Source organism: Suncus etruscus, chromosome X, assembly GCF_024139225.1.
Source record: "Suncus etruscus isolate mSunEtr1 chromosome X, mSunEtr1.pri.cur, whole genome shotgun sequence".
NCBI classification, from domain to species: domain Eukaryota; kingdom Metazoa; phylum Chordata; class Mammalia; order Eulipotyphla; family Soricidae; genus Suncus; species Suncus etruscus.
Window position 1 is genome coordinate 15,324,300 of NC_064868.1, and position 22,968 is coordinate 15,347,267.

The 22,968-nt window shown below is 47.6% G+C and overlaps 1 protein-coding gene across 2 annotated transcripts; it reads right to left on the minus strand.

The window, feature by feature from the left end:
* Window positions 1-287: 287 nt before the first annotated feature.
* MSL3 (MSL complex subunit 3) lies at window positions 288-16,460 on the minus strand. Of its 2 annotated transcripts, XM_049767092.1 has the most exons (14): window positions 16,319-16,460; window positions 15,066-15,148; window positions 14,572-14,667; window positions 14,146-14,246; window positions 12,200-12,285; window positions 11,037-11,159; window positions 10,346-10,506; window positions 9,857-9,919; window positions 9,337-9,495; window positions 6,803-7,065; window positions 5,384-5,493; window positions 2,881-2,980; window positions 2,357-2,441; window positions 288-1,141 (listed from the first exon to the last, which is right to left on the minus strand). In XM_049767092.1, exons 1-14 carry the CDS (start codon window positions 16,418-16,420, stop codon window positions 1,042-1,044), a joined length of 1,632 nt encoding a protein of 543 aa, XP_049623049.1. In that variant the 5' UTR covers window positions 16,421-16,460; the 3' UTR covers window positions 288-1,041. The 2 variants fall into 2 exon arrangements, with proteins under 2 accessions (XP_049623049.1, XP_049623050.1); XM_049767093.1 differs by lacking the exon at window positions 9,857-9,919.
* Window positions 16,461-22,968: the final 6,508 nt, after the last annotated feature.

A 22,968-nucleotide genomic window follows, 5' to 3' on the forward strand; every position in this document is an offset into this window, starting at 1 on the left:
ATATAATACCCCAAGCTTGTCAGGAATGATTTCTGAACACAGAGCCAGGAACAACCCCAGTGCTGCCAGGTGTGACGCAAAAAGTAAATAAAACTAAAAAAAGAAATTTATCCAAAATGTAAGTCAAGAGGTTGCCTGACTGTTCCTCTTGGACAAAGAGGATAGGACTAGAGTCCAACCTTGTCTTGGTTTTTGTCAAGAAAAACTGGTCATGCTTTATTTAAATCCCCTCAAATAATAAATTTTCAAGAACAAGGACCCATAACATTTACACAATAAAGTGCAGCTTTAAATCTCTTTATTGCAATAAGGAAAAATAAAGTTTTACAAATAAATGAACTGCACCAAGCAAATAAATGGATAACTGTTTTTTTAATTTATTTTTGCTATCAATATCGCCTCCCTTGAAGATATTTCAGAACTACTCTGCAATTTCTAAGCAAAATAAAAAAAAACGTGCTAGACTGTTACACAGCCAGCGAGTTTGCAAAATCAGTCTGGTGGATATAACAAATAACTATCAAATGTGGTTATTGCATCCAAATAATTCTAACAGCAACTGAAATAATCTATCATATGCACAGTTTCATTCTTTACAAGGTTTTGCAATGAGGATAGCTATTTTCCTGCCTCAGTGGACAAGTCCAGTGGCAAAAGATCACATAATTGGGCCCTAGGAGGCACCTTTAACAGAAACACCTTCAGTCAGGGAGATAGATCAAAGAGCTGGGGCGCATGCTCTACATGTGGGAGGCGTGAGGGTTCTATCCCCAGCACCATGATTCCCTAAGTACTGTCAGGAGAGGTTCTGAGCACCTACTGGGTGTATCGCCCACCCCACCCCCAAGTAAAGACATTTCAGGATAAAAGCAACTCAAAAGAAATTGGTCTGTCCCTACTGGAAGATAACCCCCACTGACTTCAGGGTGGGTGACCCCAATACTCTCTAAGGATGGTCCCCCATCTCCTATTCTGCACGAGGAGCCTCCCACACAAGCTTCAAATCTTGGAGAGAAGCTATTGTTTCCAAACTCCAAGACTTCAGTAGATGGCCCTGGGGTTTTTGGTGCTATAGTTTGCCTCGCAGGCAGCCACATACGCAGACTCCGGAAAGAAATCATCGTGGTACTCGGCTAAGAACCTGTGAGAAGGAACAAGCAAAGGCCCTGCTCATTATGCCCAGAAACAAAAGCTTCATTCATTTCCAACCACACCGCCATTTATATTCGTGACAGAACTAATATGTCTGTGATTTCTCTAAAGAGATCACATCCATGGTAGTGAGATGGATTTTTTGCTTTTAGATAATGTGGGTTTTCTTTTTATTCTAAATTTATTTTGATGTGTATTTCTTTTTTTTTTTTAGATACAGAGTTGTTCATGATTGAGTATCAAGCAAGGGGAAGCCAAAATAAACAAATGGGACTACATTAAACTATGAAGCTACTGCATTTCAAAGGAAATTGTGAGCAGAATACAATGACTGCCTATATAATGAAAGAAAGCTTATTCACCCAATACCCATCTAGTAAGGGGTGACTATCTAAGATATCTTAAAGGCACTCTTAGAATGTAGCGAGAAAAAAACATCTAATGCCACCAAAATAATGGGGAAAGGTGAACACAAACTTGCTCTATGAAGAAATACAGATGGCCAAAAGGCACATAAAAAATACAACCCTCGGCAGTAAAAACAAAGAAAAAAAGGCAACCATCCAGTTATTACATGAAGCCTTGCATAATTGTAAAAATAGCAATAGAATCAAAACACCACTAGGTGGCAGTCTTTTTATATAAACACATTAAAAAAAGGTCTCTTAACTATTTCTACACCATCCTAGACATTATTTGTTTAACATAAACTCAAGGCCAGAGTGAGAGTACAGTGTGGCTGGCTCAGGTTGGATCAGTATTATTTCATATGGTCCCCCAAGCCCACCAGAAGCCATCTGCTTGGCCCTAAAACAAAAAACCCTGAAAGTCGAATTCTGTTCAAAGAAAAGTCTAATCGTATGATACTCCTGAACAAGATTTAAAATTAAATTATTATCCATCTTAATCATGTCTATGATGGGAAACAACTGTTTTCTATGTATGTGGTTAATGGCTAATAACCATTTGCCGTTATTAATAGTTAATTACCAGGTAATTAAAGGTAGTTAATGGATTCTCCTCAAGACAAATGAAAAGCCTCGACTCAGCCTGGAGAAATTATGGGGGGAAAGAAAATGCCAGAGACAGCCCCCCGATCACAATTTTAGTTAGCAGTGGCCATGTTAAGTAATGTTGCAACTCCAAGACCAGGGAACCAGGAAAGGCATAAAGGCCAAAGGTTGTCCCAAATAAGCAAAAATACCTCAGAAAGAGATCAAAGTGCTTTAGTAGAGCCTTCAGATTCTTCTCTGCAAAGGACATCTTCCCAAGAATTTCTGGAAGTTTCACTGCATTACAGACAAAGAAAACCATTTCCGATTGGTAGAATATGAAAATGTGTCCAGTGATCATCCAAACCCATTTCTCTTTATTCAAATGCCCCTCTCCATTATCATGCCAAACCAAAATTTCTTCCTACTGAACAGAGTAGCTGTCCAAATATTACCAATAGTTTCTCCAAAAGTGAAAATTCAGGGGTCTGAGCATTAGCACAGCCAGGAAGACGTCTGCCTTGCATGCAGCTAACCCTGGTTCAATCACCAGCATCCCATATGGTCCCCTGAGCCTGCCTGGAGTGATTTCTGAGCACAGGGCTAGGAGTAACCTCTGATGGCTGCTGGGAGTAACCACCACCCCCCAAAAGAAGAGGAAGGAAAAAAATGCATTCAGTGTATGGTGAAATCATAATGAACAAAAGAGGGAAGGGAGAGAAGCAGGAGTTGTTACCAAATAAGCGCAGCAAGTGTTGTGCCCCATAAATATAAGACGCTGGTGGTGGCTGGTCACTCGGGGGATAACTTTCAGGCACAAGTTTCCAGGAAAGAACCTGAAGAAAGAGTAAATAAACCGCTGAATTATTGCTTCTGAACACTCAGTCCCCTGCAGAGCCGAGTATCTGAAATCCTGGTGGAGACCCACAGGCCTGAGTCCTGGGCAGCAGAAATCACAGAGCAAATAGCCCATCTAATCCCTGGCATCTCAGGAACTGCTACAAGAGAAAATATGGGCAGCAAAAAGAAAGTTGGCACAGGCGATTATGACTCTTCCCAGCAAAGTTGTTTGTGCCCATGAGTCAGGGAGCTGGGATGCCATGATCCATTATGAAGTGGAGAAGATCAAGCCCACAAAATAAGAGTTGATTTGATGTGTACAGGAAAGACAAGAGACTCTATGACCATGTCTAAATTGATGAAAATAACTCCATCCAAAATGAGCAAAAATGGGGGCCAGAGTGATAGCACAGTAGGTTGAGCATTTGCCTTGCATGCAACGAACCCGGGACTGACCTGGCTTCGATCCCAGGCATCCCATAGGATCCCCTGAGCCTGCCAGGAGTGATTCCTGAGTGGAGAGCCAGGAGTAACCCCTGAACACCACTGGGTATGGCCCCCAAAAATAAATAAACTGAGCAAGAAGGATAGATCAAATTTAGTGGGCTTTCCAGGAAGTAAGATATAGGTGCTTTCTATAGACTGCTCATTAGTATGTATGTTTAAAATTTCCCAAACAGCTCTGCTTTTTCAATTAATCATAGAACAGTTTACCTTCTTCACAAGGAAATGAGAGTTTTGTGTAGAGGAAAAGATGCCACTATTTAAAAATAAACACAAGGGGGCCGGAGTGATAGCACAGTGGATATGGTGCTTCTTTTGCATGCGGCCAACCAGAATTCGATCCTTGGCATCCCATATGATCCCTCAAGCCTGCCAGGAGTCATTTCTGAATTTCTGAACACTGAGCCAGGAGTAAGCCAAGCACCACTGGGTGGCCCAAAAACTAATAAATAGCAATAATAATAATAAAATTAATAACAATAATAATAAATACAAGGCTAGAGAGATAGCACAATGGTAGGATGCTTGCCTTGCATGTGGCTGACCTGGAATAAACCTAGATTCAATCCCTGGCATCCCTTATGGTCTCCCGAGCCTGCCAGAAACAATTTCTGAGCACAGAGCCCGGAGTATCCCCTGAGCCGCCAGATATGGTCCAAAAACAAACAAATAAAAATAATAACAAATAAGATAAATATAAAGGTTATATCCCCAGCACCCCATATGGTCTCCTGTGCCTGCCAGGAATGATTCCTGAGAGAGAGCCAGGAGTAACGCCTGAGCATCGGGCAGGCATGGTCCAAAACAGCAAAAATTAATAAAATAAATAAAATGGAACCATCAAACACCTAAAACCAAGTGAGTGAGGTGCCTGGAGCCTGCTGCTCCCCTCAAAATGAATGGATTTGGGGAGACCCAGCAGTACACTCTGGCTCTTTGGTCACTCTGGACACGCCCCCTAGTGGGCATTGCTGGCATTTGCAACAACTTGATGCCTGCTCCAGGCTTCTTGGCACACCAGGGGAGCAGCTCCCGTGGTAGTGGGATGGTGGCTGCGTTTTCTGCCCCCTAGAGATCTAAAATCAAAGAAATTGGGACTGGGTGGGGTGGGGAGAAGGGAGATTTGGGACACTGGTGGTGGGAATGTTGCACTGGTGAAGAGGGGTGTTCTTTACATGACTGAAATCATACAACTACAATGATATTTGTAATCACGGTGTTTAAATAAAGATAATTTAAAAAAAAACTGGAAAAAAAAGAAAGTGGGGCTGATTTCACTCTGCAAGACTCCACTCCGAGGAGAGCCATCGAGGAATTGCTAGCAGGGTCAGAGAGGCAGGGCAGCCAGGAGGGCATTTGCCTTGCCCATGATTGACTCAGGTTCAATCCCTGGCACCGCATATGGTCCCCTGAGCACTAACAGTCTGAGTCGTAGGCAGGACACAGAGCCAGGAATAAGCCCTGAGCAGCTCCAGGTATGACCCAATAATAAAAAACAAAGTCTCGTATTTCAATAATTGCATTCATTTAATATTTTTAAATGACTGCAAGTCAAGGCAGGTAGAGCACTTGCCTTGCAAATGGCTGACTTGAATTCCTAGCACCCAAATCCCACCAGGAGTGACAACTGAGCACAGAGTCATGAGTAAGCCATGAGTACCGCTGATGTGGTTCAAAAATTTCCAAAGCAAAAAGCGTGAGATTAGACAACAACTAATAATTTTCTCCTTTTAGGACCCCAAAGCACCAAACTGTATCTGGTCATATGAACTAATTTATTTCTTTGCAAGTCACCTGACACTTTAGAGGAAGCAGGAAGTCCCCAATTTGCCCTGGCACCTCAGGATTAAGTATCGATGGACTCAGTGGCTCGAGAGAGGAAGCCGAACTTTTACCTCATTTATTTCATTTGTCCTTCTACCCTCGAAGCCGGCAAACACAGTGCTCGCTTCTTTGCTCGGGGTGAGAGGAACCGGGGAGGAAGAGCGGCTGTGCACAGGTGTCTCTGCAGAAGGGAGAGACATGGATTATTGGCCTATAGTTCCCTTCCCTTTAGGATCAAAGACGCCAGAGCAGTCATCAGGCAGAGAAACACTCTTTCCTGACTAATTAAGTCTCCCCTATTAGATAGGCAGTACCTGGAAGATCATGTTAGCCAAAAAAAAAATCAAGTGCTGGGGTTGGAGCCAAAGTAAACCCTGCTTTGCAATGCAGCTGACCAGGGTTTGATCTTGGGCAACCCATTGGGAGACCTGAGCACTGCCAGGAGTGATTCCTGAATGCAGAGCCAGGAGAAAGCCCTGAGCATTACCAGGTGTGGCCCAAACACCAATGATAGTAATAAATAAATCAAGTACTGAAGGCTTCAATGCTAGTATAATTGAAAAGTGCAGGACTGGCATTCAGCTGACCCTGGCTTAATCTCCAGCATTACATGGTCTTCCAGCATCAGCAGGAAGGATCCTTGAGCACGGATCTAGGAGGATGGCCCAAGCACTGCCAAATGTGGCCCAAACCTCCCTCCATGCCAAAAAAAAAGGAGTCAAGTACTGAGAAGCAGATCAAACATAATGACTCTTGAAAATGCTATGTGCACTGGCTGGAGCGACAGAACAATGGATAATGCGCTTGTCTGACCCAGGTTGGATCCCCGGCATCCCACAGGGTCCTCTGAGCACCACTAGGAGTGGTTCCTGAGTGCAGTCAGAGAAACCCCTGAGCATTGCTCGGTGTGACCCCAAAATCCAAAAAAAAAAAAAAGTTCCAACAACTACCCTTTTTTTTTTTTTTTTGATTTTTGGGCCACACCCAGTAATGCTCAGGGGTTACTCCTGGCTATGTGCTCAGAAGTTGCTCCTGGCTTGGGGGACCATATGGGACACCGGGGGATCGAACCGCGGTACGTCCAAGGCTAGCGCAGGCAAGGCAGGCACCTTACCTTTAGCGCCACCACCCGGCCCCCCAACAACTACCCTTGCATCATTTTGTGGCCATGAACTTTATGCCCAGAGAGGCCAATCTATTGGGACAGGAAGGAAGCTTTTAGTGGCTGCCTAGTTGAAAAGACTGGGGCTGCAGGGGGGGCAGGAAATTTGGGGTACCTGATTCAGAAGGTCACCCAGCACCATATGATGAGCACCACATAAGAGCCTGGCCCACAAGTTCTACAAGCCTAGCTGCAGAGCTGAGGGAGTGACTCTGGGTGGGGGGGTTTGGACAGACGGGGTGGGAGGGGGGGCAGATGGCCTGTGTGTTTGCTTCATTCTTCCTTTAGCCCTCTTCTTCCTGCCAGGGGTGCACAGCAGCGAACCTACTCTTTTCCAAGTGCAAGAAGAGCTTGGGCATGTTGGCCGATGTGTCCTGCTGCCGACGCTTGGGCTGTGGTGATGCGCTGCTTTCAGACAGTCGGTCACAGCTGGCCGAGTGGCGGGTGGAGCGCCTCAGGGACTGCAGAGCCTCGGGCTCTCCTTTGCGCCGTTTTGGGGTGGCTGGCTCCCCAGAGGTGGGCTGACTCTCCGTGGACTGTGGTGTGGATGGATTTAGCAAAGGGGGGCTCGGAGAGAGCTCTTCTTGGTTCCTGCAAGAGACAAAGCACCCAGGGCTATATATCCAGTCTGTATAATCTCTGCCGGCCACCCCCTGCAGCCCCACCTTGACACCAGGGTTTTCTAAACCGCAAATCGTCCTGGTCATCCTCAGGAGCCGTAGGAGGCTTCTAGAAATACTTCATATTTAAGAGGGGACCCCGGCATTGGCTGGAGATGGTCTGGGCAGCACAAGAGGAAAGCGCTACCACCATCTAGTGGGCAGAAGCCAGCACTGCCAGAGGCACAAATCCGCCAAGCTGTGGGCAGAGCAAAGGTCCCCTGGAGCTGTGGCAAGTCCAGGCAGGACAGAGACCCAGGACTAACAGCCCAGCTTGGTGTCAACAGCCCAACACAGACAGGAGGAACCTCCGGGTTTGGACTGGGGCAGAAGAACTTGGAAACTGGCCCTCAGTCACACGTGGGGCAACTATAAGAAAGGAAGTGTTGAGAAGGAATAAGGATGTCCGCCGAGCAGACAGAGGGCAGTGGAGAAAGGAAGAGGGGCCCTGGAAAACTGAGCGAACCCAAGAGCAGAGGAAAAAATGGCAAGAGGAGATGGTGAAGCAGAAATATTGAGGTCAAACCCACTCAGGAAAAGACATGGGGGACACCAGGATGGAGCTTTGAAAGAGGTCAATAGTAGCCTGGGGGTCTCCCCTGCTCCCCATGATTTAATATATGTGTACTTAAGAAGTGGGGCGTTCCTGCCAGCGCATCGGGGAGGGGTGCTCCTGAAGGCCAGGCATGGCCACACATGACGCTGTTCTTAGTTCACTAATGTTAGCCTTATTTAGGACAAAGTCAGCCAGACACCTTGTACTGGGCACGCGTCAGACTACAGCCAGTCCGTTTCCTTTCTTTAGCCAGCCATCCTGGTACTGTAGTTTAGGGGTTGATGGTGGTTGAAATTGATTTCTGGCTGGTTACTAAGGTGCCTGCTAGCCATTGTATAAAATTAAAACATGAAGAATATTTCTTTTGAGAAAAAAAAAAAAAGAAGGGTGGAGGCAGCAGATGTAGACAGGCTGGCCTCACACTCAGGATGAAAGGGTTTTCCATGGAGCAAAAAGAGGCTCAAAGAAATACAAATGGCCAAAAGGCAAATGAAAAAGTGCTCCACATCACTAATCATCAGGGAGATGCAAATCAAAACAACAATGAGGTACTATCTCACGCTACAGATCGCAAAGAACAAGAAAAATCAGTGCTGGCAAGGTTGTGGGGGAGAAAGGAACTCTTATTTACTGCTGGTGGGAATGCTGTCTAGTATAGCCTTTATGGAAAGCAATATGGAGATTACTCAAAAAACTGGACATTGAGCTTCCATATGATCTAACTATACCACTCCTAGGGCTTTTTACCTAGGAACACAAAAATACAATTCAAAAACGCCTTTCTTACACCTATATTCATTACACCGCAATTTACAATAGGCAGAATCTGGAAACAACCAAGATGCCCTTCAACAAATGAATGTCTAAAGAAACTGTGGTACATACACGATGGAATATTATGCAGCCCTCAGAAGAGATGAAGTCATGAAGTTTTCCTTTACATGAATGGAAGTGAAAATCATTATGCTGAGTGAGATAAATCAGAGAGAGACATACAAAGATAGTCTCCCTCATCTATGGGTTTTAAGAAAAATAAAAGATATTATTGTAATAATGCCCAGAAACATGAGATTGATGAGGGCTGGAAGGACCAGCTCATGATATGAAGCTCACCATAATGAGTGGTGAGTGCAGTTAGAGAAATAACTACACAAACAACTACCATGACAATGTTAGTGAAAGAAGTAGAATGCCTATCTGGAATACAGGAAGGGGGCGAGAGAGGAGGGAGATGGGGTTCATTGGTGATGGGAATGTTGAACTAGTGAAGGGGGTGTTCTTTTTATGACTGAAACCCAACTACAACATGTTTGTGATCATGGTGCTTAAATAAAGATATTATTTCAAGAAAATAAAATACATAAAATAGCTGCTAAAAAAAGAACAAAGAAGAAAGTACCTCTGCATGTCCCAGAAGTGGGAAGCGAGGAATTTATTAACAGCAACTGCCTCCCATCATGTCCCCCTCTGGGGCTGAGCTCCCCTCACCACCCCCTTGCAGACACAGCCAGGCCTGCCCCAAACCCAGCCTCGTTCTGCACGCTACAACCCCTATGCAGATAAATTGCTTCGGAGCAATTGGAAACGGGGTGGTCCCACTCACAATACACACCCACAAACTCACATCCCCGCTACCCGATGGCTTACCTATTCGAGTTTGCGGAACTTTCCTTAATTGGCAGGAAAAATTTGGATGAAGTCACCTTTTTATATTGAACTTGCTCGTAAGGGTAGAGCAAAACCAACGGAAGCGTATAATCGAAGGTGATTCTTAACCCATCCACCATCTCCTTGCACAGGTCAACACTGAGAGGAAGAGAAAGCAGCAGTCAGAGCTGCGATGCGAAGGGCTCCAGAACTTTCCAAAAAGTGCAAGGATGGCGCGTTTCCTTTCGCTAGGGCGTGAGAACTCCTTTGGATCTTAACACCTACGCAGCTCAGGAATGCCATGAACGGAGAGGCGCCAACAGGAAGGGGCGCTCTTGTGGGGTTCTATCTTACCACACTGAACACCCAAGATGCGGTTCAGTGCCCATGGGCAGCCCAGAAAGCTGGTGCTGCGGAAGGTGGACAGACCCCCAAAACACTGAGGGCGGGGGTGGGGGGAGCAACAAGGGACCGCCCCCCCTGAACTCCTCCTAACCCTTGCTTCAACTTCAACATCTACCTGTCTGACTCGCCTCCAGCTGGGTCACGTGTGCAAAGCAGATTACGAGGACGATTACCCTGACTGGAATAAAAGACCTGATTGTAAAGAAGCTTTGATAGAAAATTTTTAAAAAAGTCCTTCTCTTTCATACTGGGGCTTTTCTGGGCTTTGCAAGGCATTACTCACTCCTTGGTCATATAAGCAAAACAAAAACCAAACCAAACCAAAAAGAAAAAGCAAATAAAAACATATTGGTCTTGAGGCTGAGGCAGTTGCAAACTCCAAGCACCCAGACCACAACCACAGACCGTTCCAGAAAAGGGGTCGATACTTGGGGTAGTCGTGTCTTGACTTGAATTGTTCATGGGTTCAATTAGCAAGGACAGTTAAGTTTAATGTTAAGCATGTGGCAGAACACTAGATGGGGCACAGGGTTACCATTATCGGGGACTTCCCCACTGAGCAGAGAGAGACCCACGAGTCAGCCATGCCCGCCGCCCGACTCACTTCTTTTCTGCAGGGACATAATGCACATTCATGTTGGAGTGTGGCATAACATGGTGGTGACGAGGCCTCTCACTGGCTGAAAAGGCTGCATTTATAGCAAAATGCTTCACATACGATTCCAAAATAGTTATGATGTTGGTCTGGCATGGAAGTTTCACTAACTGTTAACAATAATATAGACATTCGATTTATGCATCCCATTGGCGATCCCACATATTCCAAGAAACACTGCACTAGTCTTGGGCACTGGGGGAGTTCAAAGGGAAAGGCAATTCGGTTTGATGGAGAATCCCTGTGATTTGGATTGGTGGAGGGGGGCAGCTACATGTCACATATTCCCAGGCTCCTTCACAGGGGAGGGACCGATTACTCAACTTGGCACTCCATCAGAACACCACCCATGGACCCTCTAAGACTATCTCCATGGCCAACCCACCCACCATAGATCATTTGGGGGAAACCTTTTGTTTGAAGCCCAGGTCAATTGGAGCTTGCAGAGCTCCCTAGAAGACACACAGGGCTTTGAGGGCTTCCACGGCCTGGCCCTCTTCTCAGTGGGTTTGAGAGCCAACTCAGGACAAAGCTTCGAATTGCCATTTCTTTCTGCCAAGAATTGTTCTGAGTCTGTGGTTGCCAAAGAGGCCTCCAGCATAGCTCGACTAGGCATCTGTCTCATGTTCACCCTGTGTACCCGTTTCCTCCTGTTGATATAGTAACAATCGTCTTCAAGTTTCTTCTTTAACACCTCCGGGATATCTATATTAATTGTTCGTTCTTCCATTTCCCTTTTTGTGGGTGCCTCTGGGTCTTCCTTCTGTAAGGGTACATACAATTTGAGTTTGAACTCCTTCAAACAGTGGGTAGACAGGAAGAGCTACACAGGAAAGCTGGCTAGGAAACCAGCCGAGTTTCTACTCAACACTTATGCCCAGGATGCAAAGAGTGACCTGGGAAAGGCCCAGAACACAACCTATTTTCGTACTCAGAGGCCACTGTTGACTCACTCATTTTGGGTAAGCCCCACTTTAACGTGTCAGGAGGTTAACTTTTTTTTTTCATATTACATTTTTATTCTTCTTCCTCCCAAATATTATTGAGACACCATGCTTTACAATACTTTCAATGATAAAATTTTATGCATATGATATTCTGACACCATATCCATCTCCAAAGTGTCAACATTTCTTCATTCAGCTTGTTCTATGGGTCCCCACTCAGTAAGCTCAGGTTTGGAGATCGATGCTTTGAGGGAGAACAAAGGACTCCAAACGCTACTAATTGACGGTTAAAATGGAAGCCCCCTTGGAAAGTCAAACATAAAGGCCAAGTTCCAATTTCATTAAAGAGAACAAGGCAACTAGGATTTGTGAGCCCACCAACATCTGTGTCTACTGTGAGTGGTTCTATAGTAAGTAGGGTTCATTTTCCACGATATCAAGCACCACTTTGGAACCTATGGCTTGGCAAACAAATTAAACTAGTTAAAATGAATTCTGGGGGCTGGAAAGATAGCATGTAGGTAGGGTGTTTGCCTTTCATGTACAAGGTCATTGGTTCGAATCCTGGCATCCCATATGGTCTCCCAAACCTGCCAGGAGCGATTTCTGAGAGTGGAGGCAGGAGTGACCTCTGAGCACTGCTGAATGTGACCCAAAAACCAAAAATAAATAAATAAATAAATAAATAAATAAATAAATAAATAAGTAAGTAAGTAAATAAATAAGTAAATAAAAGAAAAAAGAAATAAATGAAATGAATTCTCTCAAAATGATTCCTAGCCAGAAAATTGGCCCCTGAAAATCAGCACCATTAAAGTATAGACCAAAGACAATTGTTAAAGTGAAAACTGTATACCACTTCTCTCTTTCCTTCAATATCACTTTCTTCACTTATTTCTTCATCCTTTTCTTCACTACTGTCCTCGGAGGAACTGCTTATTGCTGGGTGAAACAAAAGATATTAGGCAAAATTAATTATTGGGGATAAGGACAGGGCTCGAAAGGGCCAGAGTACAGGTGTCACATGCCTTGAATGCCATTTCTCAGCATCACATAGTCCAGGGGTCTCAAACTCAATTTGCCTGCAAGCCCCAGGAGGCAAAGTCGGGGTGATCCTTGAGTGCAAAGTCAATAGTGAGCCTTGAACATTGGGGGGTGTGACCCAAACAACTAAAGCAAAACAAAACAAAAAAAGATTCCTCTAGGGCAGGGCCACAAAATGTTGGAAGCTGGGCCATTTGCGGCCCGCGGGGCCACGAGTTTGAGAGCCCTGACATAGTCCATTGTGGGGGGATGTCGAACCCCTTGCTGGTGGTGTTAAATTCCTCTGTCCTCCTCTTAGAAGAGACCCCAGCAACAAATCCCCCCCAAATAAACCACTCCAGTCAGAGAATTTAAGGAACCAAAGGTTCGGCAACAAAAGCTTTTTTCAGTCTCCGGACCATTCAATCCGTCTCCTACTCCAGCCGAGAGTTCTCAAAAAAAGCCCTTCTAGTCTCCCCCTCAAGCTTTTTATTCTTTCTTAATCGCCCCCACCTGGAAGACCCAGGTGGGGCGACAGGCAAATATTATACAACAGTCCATCCATCAGCTCCAGGAGCACCATCTGAGCACCAAGCCAGGAGCAGCCCCCAGTACCACCAGGTGTGGGCCACATACCACAGAACAAAGCAAACTACAGGTTACAATGTCACCTCCCCAACCCTCTCACACTTGGCAATTCTTTCAGGGAAGATTGTGTTTTAGTGCCCAGAGTGAGAAAGAGCAGGCATGCCTCTGTTTTACATGCTGCACACGAAAGTGGCTTGCAGTATGGAAATAGGGCTTATCAAATGGATATATGACTTTTGGGGCCAGAGCGACAGCACAGCAGTAGAGCATTTGCCTTGCACATGGCCGACCTAGGACGGACCTGGGTTCGATCCCTGGCATCCTATATGGTCCCTCAAGCCTGCCAGGAGCAATTTCTGAGCGCAGTGCCAGGAGTAACCCCTGAGCACCACTGGGTGTGGCCCCAAAATAAAAGCAAACGCACAAAGGAAATAAGGCTTTTCGATTGGAAATGCACTTACAGAAACCAAACATCCATATCCATGGCTGTCCAAATAACATCCGTGATTTTTAAGTGTTTAATAACCTCACATCATGTGGTTTTCTGGGACATAATGGGGATCCCTGGACCTTTGGACCCCTGAGGGGTGAGTGTAAGGAGAACACCCCCCCTCCCATAGAGCCTGCCTGATGAGATATAATTATAGACTTCACTTTGTCATGAACAAAAAGAGAAGATGGCAGGGCTGGAGCAACAGCACACAGAACAGATGGCATTTGCCTTGCATGGGGCCAGCCTGAGTTCAATCCCCAGCATCCCATAAGGTTCTGAGCAGTCAGGAGTAATTCCTGAATACAGAGCCAGGAGTAAGCCTTGAGCACCACCCGTTGTAACCCAATAACCTATAAAATAAGAGATGAAGGCCATTTGCTGAAAATGTGTCCCTGGCTGCAGGAGTGATAGTACAGTGGGGGAGGGCACTGGCCTTACATGTGACCGACCTGGGCTGACCCGGGTTCGATCCCCAGCATCCCATACAGTCCCCTGAATCCTGCCAGGAATGAATCCTGAGTAGAGCCAAGAGTCAGCCCTGAATGAGCGCTGCTGGGTATGGCCCACCAACCTAAAACAAAATAAAAAGGTTTGCCTTTCTATAACGAACAAAATCTGACCTTGATCCCCCTTTCAGTGTAACAAGGAGGAGGAGAAAGGCTTTTCGAGCTGAGCAAACCAAGTTTTCAGCCACTCACAGTTTTCATCGTTTTCATCTTTGTCTTCAACGGGGAGGCTTTTTAAAACGGAATCCACACCAGGTAACCTGCAGCGCTTCTTCTTTCGGCCTGTGCTTCGCCTGAAAGAGAGAAGACGCTGACTGCCACGAGTCCTGAAGCAAAGAGCAGATCTAATAAAGATTCTTTAAGTACCCCCAATTCTTCAACTTTAGCCCAGAAAACTCCGCTTCAGTACCATAACTTCCCTGAACTAGAAAAAAGATCACAGCTAATGGCTTTGTAAACTTTGTATCCAGGGGATGGTTTCTGCAAACAATGCCCCCATTTGGCCACACTTTGATACACAAAGTTATTATGTAACAGCCTACTTGGATACAGTGTAGGATGTATTCAATGACACAAAGAGAGAACACCTGGCTTAACATTGATTTTTTGTATTCTTACAAGCGAGCTACGGCTTTTCTTGCCAATTTACGCTGTAATCTCCGATTTTCGTCCGTGTCACGAAGGACATGGTCTTCAGCCGCCCATCGGTCCCAACTAAGCATAGAAAAACAGGACAAAAGCAAAAGTCAGCATTCCTGTTAGAGGCCCCCCCAAAAATGTTGAAAGCACCCCAAAGAAACAGTCAGGCTCCCAGCCCTAGTCACTTTAGAAAATGTAGAAATGACTTAAGTATGTTGAAATCACACACACACACACACACACACACACACACACACAAAGAAACTTTTGCAAACATTGGTTCCAAGAAACAACCGGAGCTTGGAGAATTCCAGAGAATACTTTCAAATAAAAAAGAAAAGAAAAATTCTGGCAACAGGCAAAGAAGGTTTCCAGACAAAGCCCCCAAACAGGAAACAAAACTCTGCTATAAAGTTCACAAAAAGAAGTTCTCGCAACTCCCGGCCCGCGGCGGGTTCTCCAAGTTCACTCACCTTCGGTTCCAACCATTAAAATGGATTAGATATTCAGGAATCTTTCTGCCTTTCTCGTCTTTCCCAATAATAACATCGACGATCTGAAAGCAGGAAATGGGCAGCCACAAAGGGATAGAAGGTAGATCACAATTAGACCCCAGAGCAGCCACAACTAAGTCATTGACCTTTCTTTTTCCTTATTCCAAAGACAACAAAGCCTTCAGTTGCTTGGCAGCCCCAGAGCGGAGCAGCAACATTTTTTTCCTTTCAATTGCCTTTTGGGGCCCTGAGTGGCCGTCTCAAACTCGGAAACATCCCTCCAAGCAGCCCGGGATTGGTCTCGCACGCTGACTCGAGCCGCTGCTTCTGAAGCCATTGGCCGGCTCGTTTGTCCTTAGACGGCGACCAGGCCCCGGAGCAGCAGCCCCGAGACGCATGGGACATGTAGTTCCCTGGCCCACGGGGTTCCTCCTCCCCTGCTGGGGGACCCTTGCAGAACAACTGGGGTGCTGATGCACAGAGGGACACATTGCAGGCGGCGTGTCTGGGGGAGGTAAATTAGCACTCCGGGTTTGTTTGTATTTTTTTTTCTGGGGGGGAAGGATCCAGAATGCAGAAGGCCCAAGTCTGGGATCGTACTTCATCCGCCCCCCCCCTCCAGCAAAACAGCCGACAGGGCACTGTCATGCCCAGCCACTCCTCCCAACCCAAGGCAGCTTCAAGGTGTGGCTCGGTGCACCCCACCCCTGCAGCAGGGGTTGAGGGGGAGGGCTCGGTTGCAAGTCCCTAAAGGGCTCCAGCCCCCCCCCCTAGTTCCCGAGGGGAGTGCAGCTGGGGCCTACTAAAAGAACTGGGGGAGTCACTGGCGCCCAGCTCGAGTGCTACGCTTGGGAGCTGCTGGAGAGGTTTTGCACCGTGGCTTCATCCGGTGGCCGGACGCACGGTCCTAGCTGGAGCCCGGGCAGGGGGGTAGACGGGGGGTGGGGGGCAGGACCCAGAGGGAGTCCCAACACCCCGCCACCACGTGCGCCAGGAGCGCATGCTCAACCTCCGCCTCCCCTTCCTCCTCCTCCTCCTCTTCCTCCGGAGTCGGGGCGGAAGAGGAAGCGCCGCGCCCCGCTTTGCCCCCCGCGCGCGCCCCCTGCCAGCCGAGCGGCGCAGCGCAGGCCTTGGAGCTCCCCGGCCCCCCCGCGCAGCTAGCTGCCAACGCCACCCGGGCTCCCCGGATTCCCCCGGGCCCGCGCGTCCTCCCCAGCCCTCCGCGGCAGCACCTTGGCATCGTACAGCACTCGCGCCTTGGTGGGGTCGGGCTCGAAGCACAGCACTTTCTCGCCAGAGTGGAATTGAAATTTCATGCCCTCGCTCGCGCTCATTTGCTCATCGTGGCGGAGGGCGAGGCTCCGCGGAGCGCGCGCGGGGCCGCGGGGGGGGAGGCGGGCGGGGAGGCGCGTCGGCCACGGGGGGGCCGGGGGCAGCGGCGGCCCGGAGCCGGGACTGGCGGAGGCTGCGGCGAGCCCGCCCCGAACCCGCCCTCCACCGCTGCGGCACCTGCGCGCGCCCCCAGCCTGCGCGCGGCCCCGGGACTGGGTGCCGGCCGGGCGGCGGGGGGCCTAGCTAGGAAAGCGGGGGCGCGCGCCCGAAGGGGCCGGCGCCAGGTGGGCTGCGGAGCACCGACCCCGGAAGCGGCGGGGGGGTACACTACCCTTGGAGGCCCCCAACTGCGGCGCCTGGGCCACCTGGCCCCTGCGTGGGTCTGCCACCGGGCCGTGCCCAGCGCGCGCTGCAGGGGTCAGCCCCAGGTGGGCTGCGGAGCCCGGAATCTGGCTCCCCGGGAGCGGTGGGACTGTTAAGGGGACTCGACCCCCTGATCCCCTGAATTCCCCAGCTGCAGCACCTTTGGCCACCTTGCTCGGGCGTGTCTATGCCTCCTGGACTGTGCCCAGCGCTGCGGACCAGCCGGGGTCTGGCGCGGTGGGTGAAGCGCTGAGGCCTAAAGGGTGACTACGCCGGTGGCAGATCCGCAGTGGGCGGCGGGCCCCTGGGTGCTGCGCCTGGTTTTTCGTCTCAGCTCCCCAGGCCCCCGCGCGGACGCTCAAGCAAGGTCCGGGTTCTGCAGAGACCGGGGAGTGGGAAGCTCGGGGTGCCCCCCTACTCAGCACCCGCGGGTAGAAGCGGTAGGCGCTCAGGCTGTTTGCAGTGACATGCCCGAAGGGCCAGTCCTGCTAGGAGAGTCGCGAGACTGGGCGGTGACAGGCCAGGTAGGAGGGGGTGCACGTTCAGTTCCCCTCGCTTTACATTCTCCTCTGGTCCCTAGACAGCCCCCCTTGATTAGGATCCCGGTAAATAGTTGCTGCACTTTAATTTTGGGGGGGGGGGTCGTTGCGCCACGCTCCGGGTTCATGGCGTTACTCCTGGCACATAGCTCAGAAATCACTTCTGACGGGATCGGGGGACCTTCGGGGATGACAAGGATCGAACCCAGGTCTGCTGCTGCCTGAAAGGCAAACACCCTCCAGCTGTGCCTTCGCTCTGCCCCTCCCGCCCCCCTCCCCCCGTAAACAATTATGCTTGGAAATTACCAGAGGATAATCCTGAGGCTTCTCACCGCTCTTCGTAGACCCCCCCCCTCTGGTCCTTCCCAGCCCTGGAAGGACCCTTCCCGCAGTTCCTACCGTGTCCCCCAATGGGCTTTTTCGGTAGGTAGCGAAATGCCCACTTTAAGAGTTTATGGCAAGGGTTGGAAATAAGGTGACGATCTCACCCAGCTGATCATTGAATGCTTCTGGTACCATTTCATCAGATGGGAAACAGATCCCAGATTAATGAAATTGACGCCCCCAAATTCTGTGACCAATTGGATGTCAAAGAGAGAGGAAGAGTCAGTCTAGGACACTGTTATGCTTTCTGGCTTGAAATCAAAGGGTCAAAACCAGAGCACACTGCCCCAGGTTGGGGGGATGTGGAGAAGCCAGACCAGGCCAAAGTTTCTGTGGGTGAGTGTTTCAGTACAGTGGGTAGGTGTTGGCTTTGCACACAGCCAACCTGGCTTCCTTCCTGGGAACGTTGAAGTACCTACAGAAATTTCTAGAGATTTTCTTTCCAGTAAATTAAATGTTCTTCTTGTCTCACCTCAGATGCTTGTGGATATGTTTCCATTGTCATTCCCAACTCTTATGTCCTTTTCTACAAGGTCTTTCTCCTTGTCACATACCCCCCCATATTAAAAAAAAAAGTCCAGAAATACAAAAGATCTTTCAGGATTCTGCAAACTGGAAATAGTACTGATGGCCAGGACCCTCCTCTGGATGAGGGCCCCCAGATGTTCCATTGTAGAAATAAAGGGGGGTTCTACTAACTAGGGGGGATGGGAAGGTACACAAGAGCCCTGGAAGGAATCCAGCCCCATGTTGCACAATGTCATAGAATATTAGTTAGTTTTGTGCAGCTGGTTGCTTCCTTTGCACAGACAGGTAATAATGGCTCCAACCCCCAGGGTAGACTGAGGAATGAGCCTGCCTAGTTGGTATTTTAGGTACTTCTCTGTGGGTGGGGCCTGGGTGACAGAAAACTCTGGGCTGGGACTTACCAGGAATAAGAACCATTGCACAGCATGAACTGTGAAGAATTCAGCTCCTACATGTTGCTGGCAGGAACAACTATGGTCAGACGGGACTTTTTCTCAAAACTTATTTTATTGGGGCCGGAGTGGTGGTGCTAGAGCTAAGGTGTTTGCCTTGCAAGCGCTAGCCTAAGATGGACTTCGGTTCGGTACCCCTGAGTCCCATATGGTCCCCCCAAGCCAGGAGCAATTTCTGAGCACATAGTCAGGAGTAACCCCTGAGCGTCAATGGGTGTGGCCCCCCACAAAAACAAAACCAAAATAAACTTATTTTTATTAAAAAGGGAGGCCAGAGTCCTTATAGCAAAGCCATTTGGAAAACACCTTCCAACCAACCACCAGCACAACCACCAATATCAACAGCAACAACGCCAACAACCCCCAAACCTCACCATCCTCCAGCTTGGGTTCTTATTCTCCTCTCAATATTGCTTCTCTATTAATACTGGAGTCTCTAATTAAAAGGTTTCTTTGCTCTTAAAGGAACAACCTTTTGGGGAGCGACTTCAATGAGTGAAGGTGTTTGCCCTACAAGCAGCTGACCCAGATCCCATTTTGTCTTCAAACCTGCCAGGAGTAATGTCTTAGGGCAGAACTAGGAGTAACCCCTGAGTGCTGCTGGGTGTGGCCCAAAAAGCTGGGGGGGAAAGGCATTGCAGCCATTTTTTTTGCAGCCTCAGTAAGAGCGGGTAAGGTGCTTGCCTTGTATGTGGCCAATCTGGCTTCAGCATCCCATAGGGTCTTCCAATGTCCCAAAATGAAGCCTCCAAATGGAAATAACTAATATGATGGTGATGACATCAATAGACTTATTGAGCCACTCTGAAGTGAGACTTAGCATAAGTTCCTCCATTTTAGCATAAGAGCCTCCAGCTTTAACCTCTCAGTCACCCCATAACCCTTTATCTCTGGAATGGGGCTTTATGTAAGCAGACAGGGTAAACTGACCTAGCAGTTACCTACAGTTACTCCCAAACATGCTCTGTAACTTCCCAAGCATGTCTCAAACAAATTTTCAATCTGTCAAATAAGCAGAGGGAAAATTGGTGGTTTGACAGTTCCCAGGGAACAACGTATTTAACCAATCATTGTAAAGGGCATAAGGAAATTGTTAGTTGCTATTTTAGAGTATAAAAGGAAGCCCATACCCAAGATCAGGATCACTCTCCTAAAGGGGAGGAATAGACCTGGCCCAGTCACCTTCAGCCTCAATGCTTGTTAGACTTGTGATTTAGACATTTAGACATAATAAAATCTTTTAAGATAAAGCTCATTCATTGCGGTCTATGATCTTTTAGATACCGGACTCTAACAACAACTATCTCTCCTTGATCTTTATTCATTGAACATATTTCTTGATGATAAATATAGATAAAACACAGATATTAGCCCTGGCTTCAAGGAAGAGAGGGAGCACTAACCCAAGTGCTTTAATTCCTCCAGGAGGAGAGAATGTCAGCTAGACCTCCATCCTAGAAGTCACTCTTGCTAAGTGGCCAACTGAGGCATATTTAAAAGATTGTGTTGAAAAACTGAAAATTGAGCTTCTATATGATCCAGCAATACCACTCCTGGTAATATACCTTAGGAACACAAAAACAATACAAAAATTCCCTCTGTACTCCCATGTTCATTACAGCACTATTTACAATAGCCAGAACCTGGAAACAACCCAGGTGTCCGACAAGAGATGAGTGGCTAAAGAAACTGTGGTACATCTACACAATGGAATACTATGCAGCTATTTGGAAAAATGAAGTCATGAAATTTGCCTATACATGAATGGACATGGAGACTATCTGTGGGTTTTAAGAAAAATGACAGCTATATATCAACCCAAAACAAAGGTGTACTCCAACTTCTTCCTTAAACCTCTTCCTTTAATATGTAAAAGTCCACTGAATAGGTACTTTTCACTCTCTTCTCTCTCACTCAACCTTCCCACTGCCGGTATTGGGAATTGGTTTTAATAAAGAAGTTCTAGCTTTTGGATGAGGCAGAAAACACAACACAAAAAGACTATGGACAGCATAGCCATCCTTTCCTCATTGCTTGGTGTATTATTTCTTTGCCACTACACTGCTTCTCCAAATCCAGCTACATGGGATTTAGAATTTCAGTGCCTGGAGTGATCTCACAACTGTGGACTTCTACTTTACAAATATTAATATCTAGCGACAGCAGAGATGTTTCCCAGAAGGAACAACCCATGATCTGAAGTTTACCACAAAAATGGTGGGCGCAGTGAGAGAAATAACTCTACTAACAACTACCATAACAATGTTAGTGAGAGTGAAATAGAATGCCTGTCCCGAAGACAGGCAGGGGATGTGGGAGTAGGAAGATGGAGATGGAGGATATTGGTGATGGGACAGTTGCACTGGTGAAGAGGGGTATACTTTTAAGACTGAAACCCAACTAAATTTTCTAACCATGGTGCTTAAAGAAATTATTATTTAAAAAAAGAATAAAGGACAAAATGTTCAACCTAAAAAAAATAAAAGGTTCAGTTGAGTGGGTTAGAGCAATAGCACCGCTGGTAGGGCATCTGCCTTGCATGCAGATGACCCGGGTTCAATCCTCCAGCATCACATAGAGTCCCCGGAGCCTACCAGGAGTAATTACTGAACGCAGAGCCAGGATTAACCTGGTGTAGCCCGAAAATAAACCAAAAAGCTTGGGTTTACAACATGACAAACATTAACTTTAAGCCGAAGCCACCGAACTGTGTAATGTGCCTGTCTAAGTGGCTGGCGGAAGGGGGGGGGGGGTGACAGGATAAGGAAGCACTGGTGGGGCCAGGAAGGGGCACTAGAGGTAAGGTGTTGGTTGGCCTTGCAAGCGCTAGCGTAGGACGAACCGCGGTTCCATCCCCCGTTGTCCCATATGGTCCCCCCAAGCCAGGGACGATTTCTGAGCGCATAGTCAGAAGTAACTCCTGAGTGTCAAACGGATGTGGCCCAAAAACCAAAAAAAAAAAAAGGAAGCACTGGTAATGGGAGTTGATACTGATGATGGGATTGGAGTTGAACTATTTGTCTAAAACTCAACTATCACTTACTTTGTAAGTCAAAGTTCTTTCATTAAATACAAAGGATTTTTAAAAAGAAATAGAAATAGAAATGTTGAATTTATTGGTACAAAAATCACTTTGGAGGCATAGAAACCTTGCAGCTTGGTGTTTGCAAAGAAGTTAATCAAACCTAAACTCTAGGGCCCGGAGAGATAGCACAGCAGCTGATCCAGGACCAAAAGTGGTTGGTTCGAATGGTGACCCATATGGTCCCCCGTGCCTGCCAGGAGCTATTTCTGAGCAGACAGCCAGGAGTAATCCCTGAGCACCACCGGGTGTGGCCCAAACCCCCCCCCCCAAAAAACAAAACCTAAACTCTAGTTTAGAACAAGGAAAATTTGGGGGAATGCTCAATAGTTTCAGAACTGAAGGCTGGAGGTGGGGGTTTTTTGGTCCCCTCTTCTAGCAAGCATTATTCTAACAGGGGTCCTCAAACTTTTTAAACAGGGGGCCAGTTCACTGTCCCTCAGACCATTGGAGGGTCTGACTATAGTAAAAACAAAACTTATGAACGAATTCTTATACACACTGCATATATCTTATTTTGCAATGAAGAAACAAAACAGATACAAATACAATATGTGGCCCGCGGGCCATAGTTTGAGGGCCACTGTAAGGAAGTCAACAAATCCAGTGCATAAGGCGCTTGTCTTGCGCACAGCCAACCAGGGTTCAATTTCCCACACATACCCTGGGCTCGCCTGGAGCAATACATAAGGGCTGAGCCAGAAGTCAGCCCTAGGTCACCATCAGTTGTGCCTTCCCTCCCCAACCCCCCAAACAAAGATTTTTATAAAGCTGAGGTTTATAAATCTTCCCAAGCTGGGGACAAAATGACAGTACAGTGGCTAAGGAGCTTGTCTTGCACGCAGTCCATGCAGGCTCGATTCCCAGAATCCCACGTGGTCTCTGGAGCCCACCAGGTGTGATCCCTGAGTGCAGAACCAGGAGTAACCCTTGAGCACCGCCGGGTGTGACCGCAAAACAAAACAACAAAACAAAAACTTTCCAAGGTGTTTTAAGCAAAATCTCATGTCAATGGAGAAAACCTTGTGAGTTGGGAAGGGGTGTTGCTGCCACTCCCACAAGTGCTCAGGAGCTACTCCTAGTTTGGTGTTTGGGGAGCTGCAACTTCCTTCCGGGGGTGTTGGAAGGACGCTGTGGTGTGGGTATGGAACAGGGACTGCCTTATGCAAACATGCCCTCCAAACCTCAACACTGAAGGCCAG

What these genes read in the sequence shown, in the direction of transcription:
- MSL3 (XM_049767092.1), bottom strand. Translation starts at nt 16,420, where the DNA reads ATGAGCGCGAGCGAGGGCATGAAATTTCAATTCCACTCTGGCGAGAAA. An exon ending in TATGTCCCTGCAGAAAAGAA is followed by an intron (nt 9,920 to 10,345) that starts GTGAGTCGGGCG and finishes CTTTTATTCCAG; the next exon opens with TCAGGGTAATCGTCCTCGTA. An exon ending in CTTCTTGCACTTGGAAAAGA is followed by an intron (nt 5,494 to 6,802) that starts GTAGGTTCGCTG and finishes TCCCTTCTGCAG; the next exon opens with AGACACCTGTGCACAGCCGC.